This window comes from Pecten maximus, chromosome 2 (assembly GCF_902652985.1).
Source record: "Pecten maximus chromosome 2, xPecMax1.1, whole genome shotgun sequence".
Taxonomy (NCBI): domain Eukaryota; kingdom Metazoa; phylum Mollusca; class Bivalvia; order Pectinida; family Pectinidae; genus Pecten; species Pecten maximus.
Genome location: NC_047016.1, coordinates 40,541,029 through 40,564,758, shown reverse-complemented (window position 1 = coordinate 40,564,758; position 23,730 = coordinate 40,541,029). Strand labels below are relative to the sequence as shown.

The 23,730-nt window shown below is 35.8% G+C and overlaps 1 protein-coding gene across 1 annotated transcript in view; it reads left to right on the top strand.

The window, feature by feature from the left end:
• Positions 1-17,652: 17,652 nt before the first annotated feature.
• Positions 17,653-23,730, top strand: part of LOC117322072 (E3 ubiquitin-protein ligase LRSAM1-like) — a 30,942-nt gene continuing 24,864 nt past the window's right edge. The window contains exons 1-8 of the mRNA XM_033876812.1: positions 17,653-17,791; positions 19,860-20,090; positions 20,477-20,530; positions 21,663-21,707; positions 22,069-22,140; positions 22,756-22,824; positions 23,183-23,267; positions 23,438-23,602. Coding sequence (XP_033732703.1) covers positions 19,878-20,090; positions 20,477-20,530; positions 21,663-21,707; positions 22,069-22,140; positions 22,756-22,824; positions 23,183-23,267; positions 23,438-23,602 — 703 coding nt within the window. The 5' untranslated portion in view covers positions 17,653-17,791; positions 19,860-19,877. The remainder of the gene's footprint in view (positions 17,792-19,859; positions 20,091-20,476; positions 20,531-21,662; positions 21,708-22,068; positions 22,141-22,755; positions 22,825-23,182; positions 23,268-23,437; positions 23,603-23,730) is intronic.

Sequence of the window (23,730 nt, the reverse complement as noted above, 5' to 3'; positions counted from 1 at the left end):
CACGACAAAAAAGAGAGTTACCTCCCTTTATTCATCCTAGATAACAAATTACATGTGATATCGAAAAGATTTGATACTGTTATTGACAAAATGTTAACAGATATTTTGTTTATCAATGGATTTCAATGAAATATCTCAGTCACCTACAACCAGTATTTCCCATTATTGCTATCAGAACAGTACAGCTGTGTTACTTACAAAAGAGATAATATTACTAAGATATTACCGCCTAAACAATGTACTGAGAAAATGAATAGATGAATGAATTACAAAATTGAAAAATTAAAGATGATATATTACAAATATGAGCAGGATCTTAGACAGCAAGTGCTGTGCTATGGTTAACAGCACATTCGTATACATTAACAAATGATAAGTCAGGGATGGTTAGCTTACCTTATTTTTCAAAATATCGTTCTCCTAATTACCCTCAGAATTATTTTTTATCCCGAAAACTAAAGACATAAATTGAATTATGTGTCAACATCTGATTCTATATCATACTACAAAATTAAATAATCATTCATTCTGTTCATTGATCTGTTATATATTTGAATTAATCAATCAGAAGGGAAAAGTACATACAGGGTTTCATTTTTTGTTATCAATTATGCAACTTGTTTCCCCATAAACATTACTAATGGTGTATATTCCTGTATCGTAGAACGTAGGTTGTTTGTAGGTTAAGTATTATATGGATAAGAATTAGTTGTTAAATTATTGAGAAACAATAGCGACGACAGTCAGCTACATCTCCATTTGATATCAGGATGATTGGAATTGGATGATTGGAATTGGAATCAAAGGCAGAATTTGGCTTGCAGACAGTTACATTGTTCTTTGAAATGTATGATGGCATATTTCTACCATAGAGACAATGTAATAGAAACTAACAGATTGTTTCTATATCACATATGATTGATCATGTAGCATGTTCTTGTGTACGTATAGGCCCTTACATCTAACAACATTCTTGAATCCCCAGTTGCCTGTGTGCCATAATTTACACTGTATTTCATAATGTGTACAATATGTATGTTTATAATTCATTACACATGTATAACATTCAAAAATAAAAAAAATAAAGACACACTTTCCAGCATAATACAGATGCCTTCGATGGTGTGTTACACTGCCTATCCGTTGGAGTCATCAGCCAAGTCCATCCTTCGTTGAAACTCGGAACACTCTCTGGATGGTGAGTTCGCAGTGGTGATCAGTCACTGTGCTCCAACGGTTGGTTTCCAGGTTCTTTGCTTTCTCTTCCTCCAAACCCAACTGGAGGCACGTTCAGCTGCTTTGGCGAACCTATGTACTGCACTCCGGCAACAAATCCTCGTACTTGGCACGTTTCCTCCCGTTTGCCTGTACACATCTCTCTTCCCATGGCACGGTCAGCTCTACTAGTAGTAGCTTCTTCTCTCCCCTAGACCACAGCCCAATGCCTGGCCTAAGGGACGTCTGGACTATGTTTGGAAAAGATTATCTTCTAGCAGGCCACTTTTCTTGCTGGTTCCTTGCACCAGTGCACTCTGCCCCTTCTGATGGTAACCGTCTTCTTCTTTACTTACCTCTGTGCATTCCTCTCCCTTTCTAGGATGTATGCAGCTCCCAGAGTACCTCCTTACACACAGTCTCTACAAATCATAAACTAATAAAAATAAAAATTTGTTTACAAACACATTTTTGCTCACGACACCAATCTTTCAGATACATAAGTTGAGCTCCACCCACATTCCCTAATTTGGTATTACATACGGGTCAGCGGTTAAAGGTCAAACCTGATTGGCCATTAGTGCCCACATCTTCATCAGAAAAAAATCACTGTCGCATCGTTAAAAATTTGGAAAAAAATAACTAGAGTGACTATTTTTGAAAACGAAAACCTCCCTCCCTCCCATCTGAGCAATTGATATATCTTCAAATATAATTTAATACTTGCATGGGCGTATGCTGCTCATCTTTGCCTTTTATATGTGTATTTATGTGTTTTTATGAGCGTAATTTTGCGCTCACCTTTCCTTTTTATATGTGTATTTATGTGTTTTTTTTTAAAGCCACCCATAGAGGTGAACCCAAATATTTTGCCACGATTCTGTGTCATTGTCATCCGTATATAAAGCAAACAAAGCTCGCAACATTTAAGGTATTTATACATTATGTATATGAAAAAGGTGTTGAGTAAGTTTTTCCTTGCCATGGAACACAAAGCAAAAATTGGTCTTTCTGCTGGTAAATACAGCATATCTTCTGTAAGTTTAACTTTTAAGCTAAACAACATCTTATTTACATATGTATTTTAACCAAAGAAATACGTGTATGATGTACCATTAAAATAAATCAATACATGGTGTCTGTAAACAACATCACATGTATGTATATGTGTTAGACAGGTGTTATGCTTTGCTGCCACCTTTAAATCTGATTATTTTCCTTTCAATACAAAAAGCGTTCATTTCCAAAGAATTCTATAACAAGAAAATAATCAACCAAAATGTCGTATGCCTACAGTATGTTTGGTGATAATTTATGTATCTGGGTACTTATGCACAGGCTGCATGCACAGAGTCGATTTGTGTGTGTGTGTATTGTCTCGGACTTTCGCTAGACCACTTCTATCTAAACGTGCATTTATAATTAGACCTTAATACTAACTAAATTACTTTGATAATGGCAATAATATTCGAAGAAGCGGAGCGAAGGAGCGAAGGAGCGAACCATCGTATTTTTGCTCCTTCGCTCCTTCGCTCCTTCTACATCGTGTTTTCGCTCCTTCGCGTTAAGGTCGAAGGAGCGATACTGGAAATTTGGCCCTAACGGAACACCATGATTTCGTGCTGCAGAAACTAAGATTCTTTTTCAAATCGTGACGGGAAAATAAATGTTTTTTCATCAACAGATTCTTGATTTCCCCTTTCGTACGATGTGCATCTGGTTTATGAATGACGTCAATTGTAAACATCAAGTAATACAAAGAGCCTCAAAATAGCCAACCAATGACATTTCAGCTTGACCTCGTGATTTTTTTCCAACTTGCAGAAATGGCGCGTGGCTTTGACGGTAAAAAAGGTGCTTCCGACGCCATGAGAATACACATCATGAGCTTTCCATCCTTTCTGTGTATAATGAATACCTCGAACATTGTAGCAACTTCTCAGGTCCATGTTCCGCCGACCTGCGACAGGCGACGCTCATTTACTATTCAAGAAAAAAATACATCTTAATGAAGCATATAGATTATAATAATTCTTTAACTTAATGTAAAAATAACTTGGTTTTCGTTTGCCGTTCACTTTGAAATTACAGTAGGAGAACGTTGTTCCAGTGCATGTAGCCTTAATAGCTGTAGACAGCTGTAAATACTGTTCATTTTATGCAACCGGACGTTATGAACACGATTTAAACAATTTTCTGCAAAACCTCTCGATCCAACATGAAATTAATTCAGCTACACAGTTTTAAAAATGAATATTAGATTGAAGACTTTAAATTACTCCAGTAAACTGTCCTATAGACCTTTAATTGTAATGCAATATCACACATCCAAACACGTCGTTTTATATGTATGCCTGTAGTTCCAGCACGAGCATAGGGGTTAAAAAACAAAAGTATCACTTATATTGGAAATATTTTTATTTTCATATGACAGAACTCTATACACATTCGATTGTATAGTTCAGCTTGGTTATAGCATAGTTGCCAACTTTTAATGGAAAAAGTCAATGTGGAACTGTGGGACAATATTGCGAAAAGTCTCAGAAATGTGCATTTGACAATCATGCCTTCAACATTTAAATGCATGTATCAATTTCCTCTTTCTGATAGTCTGCAATAATTTTTTTGAATTGTGAACAATAAAGTAATTTCACTAATCAATAACTAATTTATTGCAGGATATTAAATACATGTATGTGTGTATGGTGGATGCTAAATCGATAGTAATGATGTAATTATATATTATTATCAGCAATTATTCTCTACAGTAGGGACCAAAATATGTTCTGATAGCAGTTTACGTAAGTTTTTAGTACAGAAGAAAAATGACTGGGACATAATAATCCGGTTTACAAAATCATCAACATTTATTTTGACTGAGCCATTTAAACATATCAGTTAATGTACAATAGATTAATACAGTAACTGACTATCTACAGCATCTCTGATTAAACAGAGGCGTCGGCATCTATTTAGTTTTCATATAAAAGATAATAGCCCCTACTCTATACCCCTACTACTATATAAACGTGTTGATATATTAGGAGTAGGGGCTAATGTTTTTCCTATAAATACTCTCTAGAAGCAGACGCCTTCTGGATAGATAATAAAATTCGCGATAATATAATATACAATTCTTGTTTAAGCTGTCAAAAACAGATATACATATAAATATATGGAGTATACAAATACAGCATAAAACATTTAGTGCTAGTACTAGTACTAGAACGCCATTGAAACTTTAAATGAGTTCAACCTTTATGTAAGAAAGGTGTATTGAACACAAATATAGCTATATTTTTGTCACAAACATGGCCTATGCTACATTTACCAAGGACAATGATTCGCCAATAAAACGATCATCAAAACGGGCTGTATTTGGAAATACTTACTAAAATGAAGCAGTTATTCACTAAAAATTGAAAAATCTATTTTGCAAACAGGTAAGACACATTTGCACATGTAGGGCCCTGGCATGATGATGATGATGATGATGATGATGATGGGATACAGGAATGAATGATGATGGAATACAGGAATAAAGTTGGTAGGTCCTAAAATTTGAATCCCTGGTCAGGGCTAAGATAAAGCCTTAAGGTTATTGAACGCCACTGAAATTGGCGATTTAATGAAAAAATATCCACAACCATTTAATTGCGAGTTTTTGATGTTACCCATGAAAGCTCAAAAACCAGATTTTTCCGTCCATAGATTTTTTCAAAATTACATTTCCTAGAACCATAGGGCTAGGAATCAAGAGGAGTGGCTGACTGCAAGTCTGGTGCTGTTAGATCGAGTCTTCTATTGGTACCGTTGATGGAGATTCCTAGGAGAAAAAGATATGGGAATTTAAACAATTTTTGAAATGTTAATTTAAATGCAATGTATCTTGATAATTTTTGAACTTAGTCTGATAGCTTTTGGGTGATATTTCAATATTATCTCCATCAAACGTCATATCCGGTAGCTCCCTATAGGAACAACGGAACCAAATGATTTCCAATAGACGATAATGTTAACGTTTACCACTGTCCTGCTTAAATGGAGTTTTCAACGCTAATTTTGAAGAATGCCATCTCACACACACCTGTAAATAGCACATTTGAAAATTCTACCAATTTGAACTTTTTTATAAGGGGGCAACCATCTTGTATTGAATTCAGCACCAAAATTCACCTAAATTTACAATAAATAACACACTTAATTAACTCCCTCTGACAAAAACAGTCTGGATATTCATATAAATATATATATTTACATCGACATGAATTTCCGAGCCCATACATAAAACTTTGGAAACTTCTCACACCTAGATATCCAATCAGTAGACCCCGATGCATTCACCTTCATATTAAATCTGTGCAAACAGGGAAAACCCGCAATATATTTTTGAATTGGTTCTGTGGTCCCTCCAGGAGGTACTAAAACTCCTTTGCACAGGCCTGACCTCAATCTGCAAACTAGCCGCGGTTGTAGCCTCATTGCATAGGGGCAGTGTAAAAGGGTCGGTGTAAAACCCTTCTGGAAGACTCGGTAGCTCTCTAGGGAATGCCATTGAGTCCATGTCAGTTAAGCGAAGGTATGCTATGCGCCCAGCTATTAGTCACAAATTCTGGAAGATTTGTTCCCAGGAGACCCTGGTGACTTAAAATCTGTTTGGGGATGACACAACTATCCCTTTCGTTTGGGAATTAATTTACAACAAAATAACGTAGTGACCATGCAAACGCAAACAGTATGATCTGTACCCGGCGTCCAAACAATGTGAAATATTTCGTCCTTTCCCTAACTTTTGACCAGTCTATATTACGTCTGATGAAGCCTTTTAATACATTACCTGTGTCTATATAAGATACGTGGATGTTATTCGAAAATTCTTTTTGAAACTGGTAGGAGTTTTCAGAAGAAAACATATGACCTTGTGTTTAGATATGTTTGCGTGATACCCTACGCCATTTTCTGATCCAAATCAGAAACTTGTGCCCACTCCTGGTATCATTCGCTGCTCTTATTCTCCTTTAACATTGACCCAAGGAAGGCATTTATTGCCCTTTGATGGATATCATTCCACTGCTGATAAAGGGCCTGCATGAGGGTATATTGGCCGTTTAATGCGCAGCCTATTATAGCTCCGCCCACATCCTATCAAATGTGTTGCCACGGGTGTGATTGACATGTCTAATGTATTTCACAAATGACATTGTCGAAGTTTTAATTGTTTGCTGATGTCATTGCATCTTATTTAATGTAGAGGATATAAACAGACATATAAGCTTGATTGCTACCGCACATGGATAATACATTTGATCAAGGAGCGACAGGCGGCAGCGACATTTACAATAACAAAATCGTAGACTCGACAATAAATCTCAGACATCACTGATCGTCAATATCACAGACACTTCAACTTCAACGTTGTGATTTTTAGACGTGTAATATAAACTCCTCTATCAGCTGATATTGGTATGTTATTACTTCACGTGCTCTGGTTCTTTAGTTTTCTTTAAATCACAGGCGGACAATGTTGATATATGTAAGGACATTCAATAATCGTTTATGTGCTTCAGGCCGTCTTGGATTGCGCTAACTCACTGACACAGGCCACATATACCCAATACCTACCTATACGTGTACTGATGAAGGGGATACCTTCAAATACCTACCGATACGTGTATTGATGAAGAGGGTAACTTCAAATACCTACCGATACGTGTACTGATGAAGGGGATACCTTCAAATACCTACCGATACGTGTATTGATGAAGAGGGTAACTTCAAATACCTACCGATACGTGTACTGATGAAGGGGATACCTTCAAATACCTACCGATACGTGTACTGGTGAAGGGGATACCTTCAAATACCTACCGATACGTGTATTGATGAAGAGGATACCTTCAAATACCTACCGATACGTGTACTGGTGAAGGGGGTAACTTCAAATACCTACCGATACGTGTACTGGTGAAGAGGGTAACTTCAAATACCTACCGATACGTGTACTGGTGAAGAGGGTAACTTCAAATACCTACCGATACGTGTACTGGTGAAGGGGATACCTTCAAATAACGACCGATACGTGTATTGATGAAGAGGGTAACTTCAAATACCTACCGATACGTGTACTGATGAAGGGGATACCTACCGATACCTGTATTGATGAAGAGGATAACTTTATGTATCTCACTGGGTAGTTTTGCGTAATAATTCATCTCTTAATAATATTTCAATTCCTTTTGTAAAAAAATTCCGAAATGAATTTTGCTTTCTATGAAAAACATTTGACTGCTTATTTGATATTTATGGCGTTTCTGAGTTTGGTCCAGTGTGAGTTATCTACGAAGTGGGAGAAACGTGTTTTTGATGATGGTGAACTATTCAGGGTTATACAGCCGTGCGGATATATCCAATGTTGGAAAGAGTGTGAACTTTCGGCAGACTGCGCGGACATAACGTTTGACAGAGATTTGTTATATTGTGGACTCGTTAGGAAGCCAACTTCAGTTTCTCCTCCAATAGATTTAACGGTAAGTTCTAGAAACTAGTAGTTATGTGTTTGCCAGCATAGACATAATTAAGATTACAAGATATAGCATTTCGAAAAATATTCTTGTTCTATTGCGTAAGTAGAAGAATAGATGATATTTCAATATGAACTGTTTTATCTTTATATCGCTTTACAAATTAAATTCTTTTTATATAACCCTTCTAGCTCCAAAGTGTCAATAGTAACCTAGTTGCACCAAATCAATTTATCTGTATCTTGAAACTGTATTCAAATTCAATTGGTCGTATAAAAATGGGATGTTAAATTCATTGTTTTAAGCAAACTTTCTGTACTCCCCTGCTGAGAATGATCAGTTCAAAATAAGCATCATTTTGATCACTGGGATGTATTCTTTACCTGATTTCATTAAAGATGAAAGAGGGTAAATGATAAAAAAAAACATGTTTTGGTTTTTGATATATTGTAGTTGAGGAAGAATTATTCCAAATTTTCTTGAAATAAACACGTCAATGTCACGCAATCTAGTTGAAAACATATTTTACACAAGGTAAAAAAGGTGTACTTTTTGCTTACGACGTTTCCTCTCAGATTAAGAACAGTAGGGTTTGCGGTCATCTATCTGTGCGGCATGTTTCTTTCTACATTTATAAATAGATTCTTCATTCGCATGTACAGTAAAAAGAACCGCTGTTGCCACGGCATTTTTGATTGTCATGTTTTGCACATATTCACCTATCAAGTTTCACACGAGTTAAATAGTTAGGGGATACCCTCTTTTTATGTTCAGGTTGTTCAAATTGAACAGTTTGTTGGATAGCTTAGTACTTTATACAGAAGCGTTGTAAGTCATACAAAAATAAGAGAAACGTTTACATTGCAGACACAACTTGGACCGTGTGCCAGTAAGCAATGTTCCGAGAACGAAAGATGTGTTACATTAACAAGCGGATCAGCTGTTTGTATAAATGCAAGTAAGTGGTACTTGTCTTTTGTGTTAGGTTTTGGGTTGCTTGTTTACTCTTTTCTATTGTGAATGGCATTTTACTTCTAGTTGAAAAAATGTATGAAATCCTAACACATATTTCTTTTAATGCCTGATATTGCCGACGTATCAGATCGATGTTGTTTGTTTTTGTTTTTACCGGACGTTACTCTTAAAGAAACTAATAATATTTCTATTTTACAAAGAGATGAGAAAATACTAATACATTGTACATATTGTCTTTTTAATACCTGATTGTTCACACCAATTAGATCTATATTGTTTTCATTTTGACATAACGTTACTCCCAAAGACCAAATTTTACCTCTATTAAGAGATAGGAAAATAAAAGATATATGTTGTCTCATTGAATCTTCATAACGTGTTTTGAAGGGAACCGCAATGCACTCTGGGAGAGATTGCAATGCTGTCTCTGGTATGGTGTTGTATCATTTAGTAGTCTCCTTTGATATTATGCCGCAACACTTGTGTACTGCAGCATTCAGTGCACTTCTGAGCGCATTCTTTTCCCCACGATATTTCAAGCATAGTAAACGATAAAAAAATCATATAGACCTATGTCTGATGAACGATGAGGGTGGTCAATCTGTACAACTTTCTCTCGTTTAAAAATATTGTGGGAAGAAAGATTGTGAATAAGCTGTTTCATTTTATCGGTTACTTTGACTTTTACCATTATTAGTTTTGACATTTGTAAGCAATGCGTCTCTACCAAACCTGCCACTGGTAGTTTTACCTCCATGGCATGATATTGATCCACGGACCCACTAGAATTGAAAAAAAAGCATACAAATCTTTCTTTACTTGATCGTTTTGGAATCTCGTTGTTTATTGTTTCTGCGGCATTGGTATACCTGTAAGTCATTCGGAAGTTTCTTCTGTTAGATTACCATATTATTTTGATGTTAAGTACAATTCCAGTGGCGTAGGAAGTCGTCAAAAAGTGGGGGGGCAAAAATTTGTTTAACCTTAAATTTTACGCACTAAACAAATCGTATGCCATCTCCGCAAAATTAGGCAATAATTATCATTTCAACATCCCATGATAATTTTGATAATGTATGTAGTACAAATTAAGTTATTAACGCAAATCAGGATATATTATTTATGGCAAAACATGAATCACCAGGCCCGGCCAGGATTTTCGAAAGGGCGGGTGGTCCAGTAATTTAGTAATAATGCGAGCGCCGTAGGCGCGAGCCGATTTTTTTTTTTTTTTTTTTTACGAGGGGTCTGAGGGGCCGCCCAGCGGGTCCAGGGCAGCGCCCTGATAGGGGGTTCAAGGGGGCCTAAGCCCTCCGCGGAAAATGAATATAGCACATTTCCAATAATTCGGGATCAGGCGCGGATCCAGGAGTTTTCGAAAGGGGGGTCCAGTAAATAAGTGATCATGCGAGCGCCGTAGGCGCGATCCGATTTTTTTTCCTTTTTGCGAGAGGTCTGGGGGCCGCCCAGCGGGTCCCAGGGTGGCGAAGCCCCCCTGTGGATCTGCAATCGAAAGGGGGGCAGTAATTTAGTGATAAAGCGAGCGCCGTAGGCGCGAGCTGAATTTTTTTTTGTATTTCCTCGTACCTGTCGGTAATTAGTATCACTCTATTCACGTTAAAACCGCGCATTCCTATTCATGTTGTGTTTCTGTCTTGTTCTCATTATGAACTCAATTAACTTCACAAATTATCATCAACTTATTGAATCTATGTGATGAAGTTAAGCAAAATTTCGTATTAAGATATAAATATTGACTTACCAGGCTATTGCAGACGACCGACACACAGGTCTGAGGATCAATCGGAACACCTCGCCTCCGTCTGCGAACGTAGGAGAAAATGACGAGGGGTTCCGATTGGTCTGAGGATTGATATACTAGTATAAAAGTCGGAATGTTCCGGATGTACAAGATACAGTTTTTATCGTTGTCTTCAAGAAAACATTATCGGTTCGAAAATATACAGATATTTATCGAAATGAATATATAAATTCGTGTTTTTTCCCCTTTTTTAGATTTTGGATGTCAAAAAGTGGGGGGGGCAAAAAGATATGTTTGCCCCCCCACTGAAAAAAGTGGGGGGCAATTGCCCCCCCTGCCCCCCCGCTTCCTACGCCACTGAATTCCATTTTTCACAACAGCAGTATTATTTCTGATGCTGATCTCTTCTGTCATATCGATTTTACTGTACCTGAATCTGCTGGCTCTCCTGAAAAATTTTCTTCAACAGAACTGTGGATCTGGAAGTGTAAACAGGGTAAACAGATTTTAGATAAATATGTTAAAAACATTGATGCATTTTTTACCTCTTCACAGTCAAATGCGAGGGGAAATATTTCCAAAACCGATGCTTCTTCGAGGGCGATTCCGCGGCCAATTGGACCGACGGACGGGTGAGAGATTTATGTATTTGTGTTGTCCACTCTCATCTTTTTACATAAGACCTGACCACTTCTCTAGCACATGTTCATACAATATCACAGTTCAGGTCATCTCATATTTGTTATGTTTTATAACCATATATTATTTATTTCAATCGTGAGGGTACCGTGCACCGAATATGACAGTGCACAATGTGACATGACAAGCAAACGAAGTCGAGAATGCCCATTCTGCAATTAGGCCTGGACTTTTCATACTTGAAAATAAATAAATAAATAAAGAGAGAAAAAAAGGGGGAAAAAAAGAAAGGTAAATGGATTAGCATACTTTTGCAAAATTCTATGAGTACATACAGGACTCGGGACTTGCATATCGACTTATCACTGTGTGATAATCGAAATATTGAGAATGAGTTTCATTTTAATGTGAATTTTTTTGTTAGTCGTTTTTGAAACCGTAATAGTTACTTACTTGATTTCGATTTGTATAAACTTGATATCATTTTGCCGCTGAGCTTGCCTTCTGTAGTCATGAAGGCATTGCCACCTCAGCCTAGGCCTAGTGCATCCTTTATAATTGTGATCAATTTTGTATGAATGGTTGGTCGCCAAGATGGTGTTGGATTTCTTGGGTTGAGAGATTGTTCCCAACGGAAGAATGTAGGGGAATTGGAGGACGTTTTTGAAAGGAGTTTTTTTCTTTTGTATGGTTAAAGATTATTTTGATCAAATGTGTTTTTAGCATCCTTCTGGCAATGGGACAGCTAGAATATTTCATATATACTTTCTCATAATGATTATTACCAGAAGTTAAGTTTTAACTAATCTACTACAGGATCAATGCCGACTGTCGGGTGGAAGTTTAGTAACGATCGATACGGATGACGTTAACACTTTTCTACGTACCGTAACAACGGCAAGTGGTAAGTATATAAAACACCATACACCTTGAATATAGTATACAATGTATTTGTTTTCCAGGAGGCACTCCGTTATATGGCTATATTGGAGAAAAGAAAGAAAACACCATCCTCTATTTTAAGGCCAAGACAGAAATCTCCAACATTCGGGGGTGGGGGGTGGGGTAGACGACAGGTTAGACGACCAAGATTTCTTTTCACATCTACAAGGGGAATACAAACGTAAGTCATTGTAGGCAATTCGTCATACCCTCGGAATATACATCGAAATGGTCAGTTAATGGTTGGAGAAGAAGTCTACCATAGGGGACGGTTTACATTACGGACGTATATCTTGTAGAAGCTTATATGGAAGAAAAGGACGTGTATTTCAACTCACCAAATCTTAGACATTTAGAAATCCATATAAAACTCGATTGTGATAAGAAGTTGACGGATGCTTTTAAAGTGTATCTTTTTATTTTGTTGAATTCAGCGTTTTGGACTGGCGGAAACGACCTGACTACAGAAGGCACTTGGACTTGGATCGAGAACGATCAGCCGATTCTTCTAAACTCTTTGTGGTACCTTGGTGCACCCCTGGCAAACTCGCGTTCCGATGACTGTTTGGGCGTGATTTTTTCAGGCGAATGGAGAGATATATCATGCTCACATCTGGTTACATATATATGCCAAAGATACAGCACCCAATAAATGTTCTTCATAGAATGTAAAAAAAAAAGAAAGAAAAAAAAAAAAAAAAATGGCGTTGGACATGAACAGAATAAAGAGACAAAAATATATCGAAGTAAATAGGTCTCTATATTTGAGACAGAAAATTATGGTGACTGGTCTGGTTGCTGACTAGGACCCAAGAAGCCATATGCGTGACTTTCGCATGTGACTAGTAGAAAAAATGGTATACTAGTATTATGACTTCTTTGTATTGTAGCGGTATCCTCACAGAAGTTTTCAAAATTGAGGAGTTGTCATATGACAGGAAAGGGAAAAGGATATATTAAGGACATGATTGGAAATTCAAAATGTTTGCAGGTTTAGGTTCGTGATGCATTGAATTGTTTTAAGATTAACAATTGCGAAGGTAACAGGTCTCGGCCAAGAGATCTACGAGAGAAGGATACAGTAACAGGACAAAAATACACTACATCATCCGGAACGATGGAAACTTTTATTACCTATTTTCCTTTTTTGTAGCCTATTTGAGAGAGAGAGAGAGAGAGAGAGAGAGAGAGAGAGAGAGAGAGAGAGAGAGTGAGAGAGAGAGAGAGAGAGAGAGAGAGAGAGAGAGAGAGAGAGAGAGAGATACTCAGTATCAAATATTCGGTATCAAAATTCAACCAATATTCGGAAGAGGCTAGTTGGGTGTTTTCTTGATTGTATTGTTGACATAAATTAAATGTTTAAGATGAATGATGTATATCACGAAACATAGAAGTTTAAGTGAAGCCCACATTAGAACAAATTTTCTGGACTTATAATTAAGCAATTCACCACGACAAAACTTGGGGGAAATTCGAGATAAGATGTTCCGGAAGGTTAAGCATCGTCTGCTTCATCGACGACACCTGAAAAATCTAGGTCAAATCTGGGTAGAGTCACATTCTCAAAATGAAAACAAGGGTAGTTATAACGGTACTAGTAGGCTTTTCAACAATCATCGAACACGTCTCACTCTGGGGTCTAACAAAAACGTTTCTATGACCTTCATTAACCTGCATTTCTCGAAACGTTGTGTGTTACTTTCAGTGCTCGATACCTGTCACAGTAATCAAGAAGATGGGAACAAATACTTAAATATCAAATCAAGAGGGACGTGTTAATGCCACAGTTTGGGAAAGCAAGTTGGTTACTATCTAGAAATGGAAAAAAAAGTTATAATAACGATCGGGAAATTGAAATCCTTACACATATATAATTTAAGTTATATGAAAGATGTCCCTGTTGATTACGTTGTACGTAAAGATCGAGGAGGTAAATGGCTGATGATGTGGAGTCTAAAATATCCTTTATTTCAATTTCTACGGGGTTTATTCGATCGACATGGTCAATAACGTATTTTGTAATATAAAGATAGCAAATCGGCCATATACAGATGGGTGACTTTGAAGGCCTTCACCATGTCTCAGTTACCTGTCCTGATAAGGTATTCAATGTTATCAGTCTGGTATGAAAACAAAACGAGTCTACCAACAGAGGCGCAAAGTTTGTTCCAGTGGGTATACATTCTGTTGGAAGATCTGGTCACCAAATTCAACAAGGATGTTGTCGATCAGAAATTAAAACATTTTCTATGAGCCCTAGTCCTATTGTTAACGAAATGTACTCCCGTATATTTCACAACTATGTACTTATAGCGCTGTTTGATTCCCCCTAGAAAAGAATTCAGCTCTCATCACAAGAGTTGTTGACGTCAGCTCATAAGTCATTTTTGTGTCGCCTGGAAAAGGCGACATATCGGTATCACTATATCGGCGTCGTTCGCACAATATGGTTTCCATGCAATAACTCGAATTCCCTTGGGCCAATCAAACTCAAACTTTGTATAGTGCTTCATTATCGAAACTGGTTGCTTTGGATTGCTTTTCATGTGTGGAGGTCAAAGGTCAAGGTCACTAGCTAGCTGTTACTATAGATATAAAATGTGTTTCCATGTGATAACTCGAGTTTTCCTTAGCCAATCAGGCTCAAACTTCATACAGTGCTTCCTTACCAAAAGTGCTTGCTTAGATTGCTTTTTATGTTCAAAGGTCAAATGCAATTGTTACTATAAATATAAAATAGGTTTGCTTGCGATAACTTGAGATCCCTTGGGCCAATCAAACGCAAACTCGACACATAATTGCTTTCTTACAGAAAGTGCTTGCTTGGGATTGCTTTCAGATTCGATGTTCAAAGGTCAAAGGTGAAGGTCACCGTTACTTTTAATAGAAAATTGGTTTCCTTGCGATAGCTCGAGTTATCGTGGGCCAATCAAACTCAAACTTTTTATAGTGCTTCCTTATCGAAATTGCTTGCTTGGGATTGCTTTTCAGGTTCGAAGGTCAAGGTCACTGTAAATAAATAGAAAATCTGTTCAGTTCCCTTTGGTTCAATTAACCTAAAACTTTATATAGTGTTTACCGGTTTCTGTATGAAAACCACTTAAATTTTGCATGAAACTTCTTTTGATTTTCGAAGATTGAAACATATGGAGATGGGAATGCACTAGGTTTAGTGTTTCTCGTAATGTCACATACCTGTTAAAATCATGTTTCTGTCTGACAAATGCAACATGTTATAAAGAGGAATGCACTGTATCATTCGTGAGTTCATTCATTGCATGGGAATCCATCCGGCAAATCGTACAAATTACACTTGGAATAGATACAATGAATATCCAAGCTGTTTTTTTCAAATCATCTCATAGCTTGCTGCGAAGGCGACACATCCACCACTTCCGTGGAATTCTGTTCTGGTGTAGTGTTTTCCTGCCAAGTCACCTCCTATTCGTGAATATATATGACATACAGAGATACTGCTGCTGTTCGTAGAAAATGTCATAACATTATATTTATGGGGTCTGGAATCTCAGTTACACTATCAAATCTCCGGCCAAGTCATCAACTATTAATTTGGCATCTGAAAACAATTATCGCTATTTCCTCAACTATATGTCAAACTTGGATAAAGCCTCCATGTGCAACCTCACAATTGAGGATGCGGTATTGTGGGGTATGGGAAGTCGGCACCGAAGTACATGTAGCAGGAAGACCAACAAGGCAATCGAGATTACTTATATCTTTTCCTAAACGTATCTATGTTACTGTGTGAAATGATATGGACGGGTTGAGGGAAGGTTTTAATGACTTACCTCTAAAATAGTTAATACAATTCCCTGCTGAATGTACAAACACTCGTTAGCAGTGCCAATATCTATGCTGAAGTTGCTATACATGCAAGCATTATCTTCAAATATATCTGTATCACATGTTTGTAGATTAGGATTTCCTCATCTTAATTAAGAGTTGGGCGATATAATTCAGATTTAGTTTTACGTTTATGTCACTTTTTAAGCAGTAAAACATTATTTTTATCCAGTAGAATCTGTGAGGGTATTGGGGTTACGGTTTAGGAGAGAGTGGGGTTTCGACAATATGCATGTAAATGTGTTAAATAGGCTTACATGGATATTTATTTATTTCACAATTGTATATGTTATAAACTTATGTTTGTTTATGTCTTTAAAGCAATATATGTAGAAGAAAGCATTAATAGCTTATGTCAATGTACTTGTTGGATTATTGTTTTTCTCGCACTGATAATGAAGTTATCCCGTTATTTATTGGTGTGATGTTTTGTTTTTGTTTTTGTTTTCAATCTAGCGCGAGACAGTCTGTGTGATTAGACCACTATAAAACACCTAAAAGTGTGCTATATATTATGGGATAGGACATATCATATATATACTGTTACAAATTCTCGGGTCCATCTGATTCTTCTCATTGTCATACACTCAATATTTGGGAAACCAATACATGTGATTAGTTTGGCAGCATCAGGGACAAGTATTGTATAGGATAGCAAGATATTTTAGGTGGTCGGAGGGCTCAGTGAGTAACACATTTGCCATACACTTAGGGCGCAGAACGTTATATGGGGTCACAGGCGATTACAATAGAAAACGTGAATTCAGATTTTTTTTATGGCAGTGGTATGTGTACTCTGTATTTTAAGTACGTGTTAAATTCACATTTTCTATGCAAGTGCCTGTGTATGGGGCCACCTGCCAGTAATCCGAATGTGTCTGATGTTCCATCGGCCTTTTTGCATAACTTGTTTCGCAACTGTTTTATAATAGATTACGTTTAGATATTATTTTAATGACTTGAGGTTATGTCTCGTAAGTACGTGACCTTTCATATATATGGTTCTTCGACTTTTTCTTGTTTTCCGTTGCTTTTCTTTTCCTTTTTTTTTTGTTGAATGAGAAAAAAAATCATTAAAACGTGAAAAATGAAATTTCATTTTAAGTGCATGCAGTTATTTTTTAATTTGAACCCCATGTATTGTCATTTACAACTTTCTCCCTCGATCAAGAGATTTTTGTATACTTTTGTCTCTGATTTAAAAAAAAGTCCACTGGAATTATTCAAGGTTCTCTGGTTTTGGTCATAGATTACTGTTTTTTGTTTTGTTTTTGTTTTTTCTCTAAATATATATATATATATATCTTATTTAGAATTATTTCAAATGCAGATATCTGTAATTTGTCAATAAATCGATAGGCCTATATCTCAGAATCTCTGGTTTTAATAAAGATATCTGAACTACTGAAATGGGTAAAAACCAAAACGGCTTACTATACAGCCATCTATGGTGCTTCTAAATGTATATATGTGAGAACCATTCTGCAAGTACAAAACGTATTGCCTAATACGAGATAATATGAGAAATTGTATTACTAACGATAATATTATGACGAAATTGATATACCTTAATCTGAATATCATGTGTACGTAAGGGTTACTGTACCAATGATGTAGGCCTAGATTCCGTCATCAAGGGTAAACTCTGTACATGGTATAAGCCACCTTAATGTACATTGACCAATCGGAGAAGTCCTTCCAAATCGCTTTCGGTTTCATAATAACAAAGTCACGTGATAGTTATTGGATGGATGTAGGCCCTATGTCATAAAATGGAGACTGTAGCAATGTTATTGTGAAATATCTGTATCGGAGGTGTATCTTGGTCAATTCGAACATTTCGTCAACAATTACACAGCTCTTTGTTTTAAAGGTAAAGTATATACAATGCTGCCAAATGTGTGTGACCAAAACTTGGACGTTTATTTTGATGTATCTATATCGATTTGACATATTTAACTATACTGAAGTACCACTCCAGATCGATTGAGGGAATGAAACAAAAACCGGTATTCATATGTGTTATAAGGCATATTGCCTATTTAATGATAACTTAATTTAGTAAACTACTGATTTGTAGTTTAATATATTACTATCAAATGTGTGCGCTTTAATCAGGAGACACCGAAGTGGAACTGGAAATTCTGTAATTGAATGACAGACTTTTGTTTACTTTAGCATGCATATATACAATGTACGTCTGTCGTAATCATAACCCTGATCAAGATACAAACACTTAAACTGTATGAAAGTAAGTATCTTTTACGTATACTTATTGTCTTAGTACTTTCAAAAGCCAGTGGTCAAATTTAAATGAATAAGACCATTATTTAATTAAACCTGTATGTGTAAAATTGCACCTATCATTTATGTTCACGTTATGAATAAATCACAAAGAAGGGTAGTTATGCGCATATCATCCATATTTAATTTTGTCAGTGTATATTCATTGTTTACGAATATGACAATAAAGTGTTCTGGATGAGTCCTGGAGAGATAAGCCTTAAGTATCTGTCCATAGATTTAAGTATTTTAATTAGCACAAACCGTCCTGGCTCTATCGACTGTCTTCATTTTCAATCTTCGTCAAAAATCAAAATTAACCATCTTTTGTACAATGTTTCATATATCAACCATCTGGCCTAAAACAATTAGACCACTTTTACTATAATTAAAAGTTTAACTTCCTTGCTCTACCTACTTAGTTTTGATCTGCATGGTCATTCCATTTCAATCTGTGAATCACTGATCATGAGTTGACATCGTTCAAGGCCAGTTCAGGCCTGTTGTGATGCATCTTCATTAGACATTCTTTGGGTGATTTTACATGTGGCTTGTCTGGGTGTGCGTTATTGATATACATTAATGGTATACAAGTTCTGAAAGCTGGCCAAGGGCAAATGTTTGACATTAAATGATTACACAAAATTATGATTATAAACATACAGAGATGTATCTTCATAGTAAGTGTTCATACATGAACCTCTCTTTAATGTTTATATAATTAACAACAAATTAACATGACAAGTTTCAAAATTTACCGGAAGAGGGATGAATTTATGAGGATCAGTGTTAGGTATAGTCTCTCAGGGGCCACAACAGATCAGTCTGTCTAGCGTCGGCCATGTAATTATAATCTCTGATGAAGATCCATGGTGAGAGCTTCAACATTGTCATGCCATAACTGTGACAGTTTGTGTTCTCGGGAAGCTGAGAAACGGGCTGCATTGGTCTGTGCTGTCATGCTTTTGTCCTTGGACAAGACACTTTACCCTGATTGCTCTGGATAGCATTCAACTACATGTAGCTTCTGGCCATGGTATGTTGTTCAGTGCGGTAGTCACCAACTATTAGAAAGAGACCCCACCTCAAAATGACCCTGGTTGTTCACTGAGAGATAAACCTAGCAAACAAACAAACATTAAAGCAGTTGAATCTTGGAGCTGAAAAACTTCCTGGATGTGAATTCCCCTAGTTGGTATAACTCGGTGTCATAATGCATAAGAACTAGTTGAAGCTTTGTTTGTTAATTAGTCTCTTAAACAACTTTTTGGAGTGCCCCTTTGCAACTCTAGATCATGATACAGTAGTATGAAAATTCAGACAGTATTTGAAAAAAAAAACCTGTTATTTATCTATCAGGTTATAATTATATATGGCAATAGTCAGCAAGAGTCAGAGGAAACTTTGACTTGATATTCTACAGCATTTTAATTTTGTAGTTATTTATAATTACATATGTATATAATTTCTTTACAGAACATATGTTCAGCATCTGCTCTAATTTCCCCTCATAACAACTATGTGTATATGTTGGCCATTTAACTTCCTGCCCAGCTAATATGATGTGTTAATTTTGTATGCATTCATTGCCGTAAATGTACAAAACTCTGGGGCTAATATTCTATTTGTCAATTTGTTTTTGATGTTGATATATATAGCTCACACTAAAGGCCTGAATGGGCCATAATGGATCCAAGCAGAAAGCGTTGTCATCTCCATCCAGTCCTTCGTCTGGTAACAATGACAACGACTCAAATAGTGATTCAGACTCCAACCAGGAGAAGTTAACTCCAAAACTGCAAAAGAAACGAAGTAGTAAGAAGAAGATGCCACTGTTCAGAAGTCAGAGTGAATCCGCGAAGCGGAGAATGGAACACCTGCTTTATTTGGTATGTGTATGCAGTAAAGTCTTTTACTTTGTATATGTCTTTGTTAATGTGTATCCAATTCTTTCCCATGAGGCTATAACAAACCTTATAATGAATTTGAATAAATCAGGAAGTTGATATTTTTTTGTTCTGCTTGAATGGTATTGAAAAGGAGTGACTGTTATATATGGGATCCACTGTAAAGCTGAACATTATACACACTAGTCAAACAGCAGTCCGATAAACAATTGGTATATATATAGATACAATGTAGATGTATTTGAACAAAAAGGAAACAAAAGGAGTGTATGCAGTATATACAGATGATTTTTTAAAGTGGATATTACATTGAATAATATATTATGTAAACTTATATTATTAATGGAACATATTTGTTTGAATTGTAGGGCCAGGAAAGTCCAGATTCTAACTTTGACCTCTCCAATTGTGAAATGTCAGAGGTTTGTACATTTTGTTATTGGTACATCCAAGTTTTTGGGTCATCTGTGATGAAGTCCAATGGCCATTGCCCGTCTAGTAAACATACTGAAAGCAATTATCATTTTCTTTAAAAAAACCTAAACTAAATTCAATAGGAACCTTTGCCTGAGCAACAGAACCAAAAGGGGTCAGATTGGCTTAAATTTCAATAATTCTCTTCTTATTAAGATCCAGCTATGCTTGAAATGATAATCATCATAGATGAAAGGTCTTCAGAGGTGCTTTATCAAAATCAAAGTTTGAATTCTCATTCACCTATGGGAAGGGTAGTTTATTGTTTATAGTGTAAGTAGCAAAATAATACATTTTGGCATAATTTGTTCCTTTCAGCCTGAAATACGAAGAGAATGAAACTTGATTGGGATATTAACCTTGGGATGACAGTTTGATACTATGTAAATTTTGAGTCATTCTAACCCCATGGGGGTGGAAGGCAGGGTCCTAAAGGTCCAGATCGGCTCATATTTAGATTTCAAAAGTGTCATTCTTCTTATTCTTTTTATGACTTAATTGAGAAAAATAAACAACATATGACTGTATATATTATGGGAAGGATCTTAATATTAGGGGCCAAAAATATGAGTACGAAAAATACTGTTATATATGGTAACTGTATCACATACAGCCAATGCTGTGTTTACATTACAAGTCAAGTGCTACTAAGTAGTAAAGCCAATGTTGTTGTGTATGGACTTTAATAATGATAATATTGGTTACATACTTTGTATATCAATTTCTCAGAGTAATCATTCTTTAACTTATTGTCTGATTATGAATCATCATACATGTAATTTAAAAATAAAATCTGCCTACATTTTATGTACTTAAAGGGGAAATTTTATGTACAAAGTCGTCCTGATGAAGCCCGATAATTGGGGCAAAACCAGTAGACAAACTACCAAATAAATTATAAGTACTTGTCTCCAGCCTTTTGTGATTCAGTGATTATAGTTCTCCTGATTTAAGTGCTATTTATGGTACAAGTATCATCTGAAAGATGCGACACAAAATATGTATCTCATGAAAACAGATATCTGATAAAGTAAAGGTTATATTTTCCTGTGACACTTTTAATATTTTTTGTATTCCTAGGTGCCACCCAATGTATATTCCTTATGCAAAGTGCTCAACAAAGAGGTAAGCTATGAGGAAAAATCAAAACATATTTGACAGTTGAAAGAATATGTATTTTTATTTCTCTGCATTGTCTATAATATGGTCTTTATTATCATGATACTGGCATTCCCAATCTCATATTCAAACCGATACTAAGGCAGTAAAAGAAGAACAAAAAAAAAGTTTTGCATTTTATTACAATATTCCATCTAATCTTTGATTTTATGTGAATGAATTATTAAACAGTTACATGTAATGACCTTTATAAAGATCAGTAAAGTGATTTATTTACCTGGGAAACATAGGTTAGTACCATCAAATGATATAAAATACAAATAAATAACAACTTTTAGTTTAGAGGAAACACTTTTTGCATTTTCAGGCATTGCTCTTGAATGACAACTGGATATCAGGACTCGATAATAGCAAGATTGCAGATCTAAAAACACTTCGGGTAAGTGTTACTGTTAACATTAAAAAAAAATAGCAGAACAAAAATCAAAGATTTTCTGTGGTATCCTCATTTTTACTACTACAAATATTCTCTTTGTTGTCCTGATGAAGTCCACTGTACGGGCGAAACCGGTCGATAATAAACAGAATGAGGTTCCATTTGCCTGTTGTGATTGACCCCGCCTATTCTGTAAAGTTTTCCTGTGTGACAGATTTGAGGTTTTATATAATCATAAAATTATTATTATTGGGTGAGGTAGAGATGCATGTACACTTCAGATTGTGAGGTTGAAGTTATTATTGTGATAATATTCCATATAAATCTGAAGATTATCTTATAAATTCTATCCATCTTTACCAAAGCTAAAGAAGTTCATTGTTTTATTGAATGACAATGAAATTTAAGAATTGATAGCCATACTCATTTAACAACAACTTCTAAAAAAATCAGTCTCAAGCATTGACTTTGTTGCCTTAAAATCAATAATTTGACATCACAAGTGTGACAGACATGTAAGATAAGGTGGTTCTTGACTAATCACAAATTTCAGGTGAATCTATATCGGTCATTGGATATTTCCTCTTATTTATATAAAATACACCTTTGTTTATTTAGGTTTTAGATCTTCATAATAATGAGATCAAATTGCTGCCTTTTGAAATTGGTGGTTCATCAAAACTGCAGGTAAGTATTGTATTGATGATTAAATCATAGTTTTTACTTATTAAAAAAAAATCATAAGCTGTAATGTTAATGTTTTGTTGACTTCTGATCCTTTGTGTATCATTAGTTTTCAGATGATATTTAAAATCATTTAAGTGGATGTCTGTGTGAATCAATATAAACTTTTTAAAAGGGGTTACTTTTATTTATTGATCCTAAATATGAAGCAAGAACACAAAAATCACACAGGGGTCTTAGAGATGTGATTTATAATTGTAGATATGTCTTAAACTACTCAAATTCATAAACCACTCAAATTCATTGGTTTCATAATTTGTTTGTTTAAAATTTTAATATAAAATTCTGTTTCCATTTCCAGGTTCTAAATCTTGAAAATAATCGATTGGGGCGGTTGCCAGATAGTCTTTCAAAACTACGCCATCTCCAGACTTTGAATATAAAAGGTAGATTTCTTTTATTGCTCATATGTCACCTCGAGGAGTCTGTTTTTTGAAGACTTTATATAAACATCAAACTGACAAATTCATTGAATTGAATATTCTGTAGATATGAATGCAGTATTTGTTTCAGACATAAAGAACTTGCTATTATTTTGTCTATTTTACATTCACAGCTAATAAGTTCAAGACATTTCCTATGAGTATTTGTGGGTTGAGAAGTTTACGACTGCTAGATATATCGGATAACCTCATCACCTCTTTGCCAAAGGAGCTATGTCAAGTCGTAACCTTGGAAACCATAATAGTAGATGCTGCCAAAATGACACATCCTCCAGCAGGTAAGAAAAGCTGACCTCACACATTATCACAATGAAAGCCTTCTCGTGTCATCTGATGACCTCACACGTTATCACAATGAAAACCTTCTCGTGTCATCTGATGACCTCACACATTATCACAATGAAAA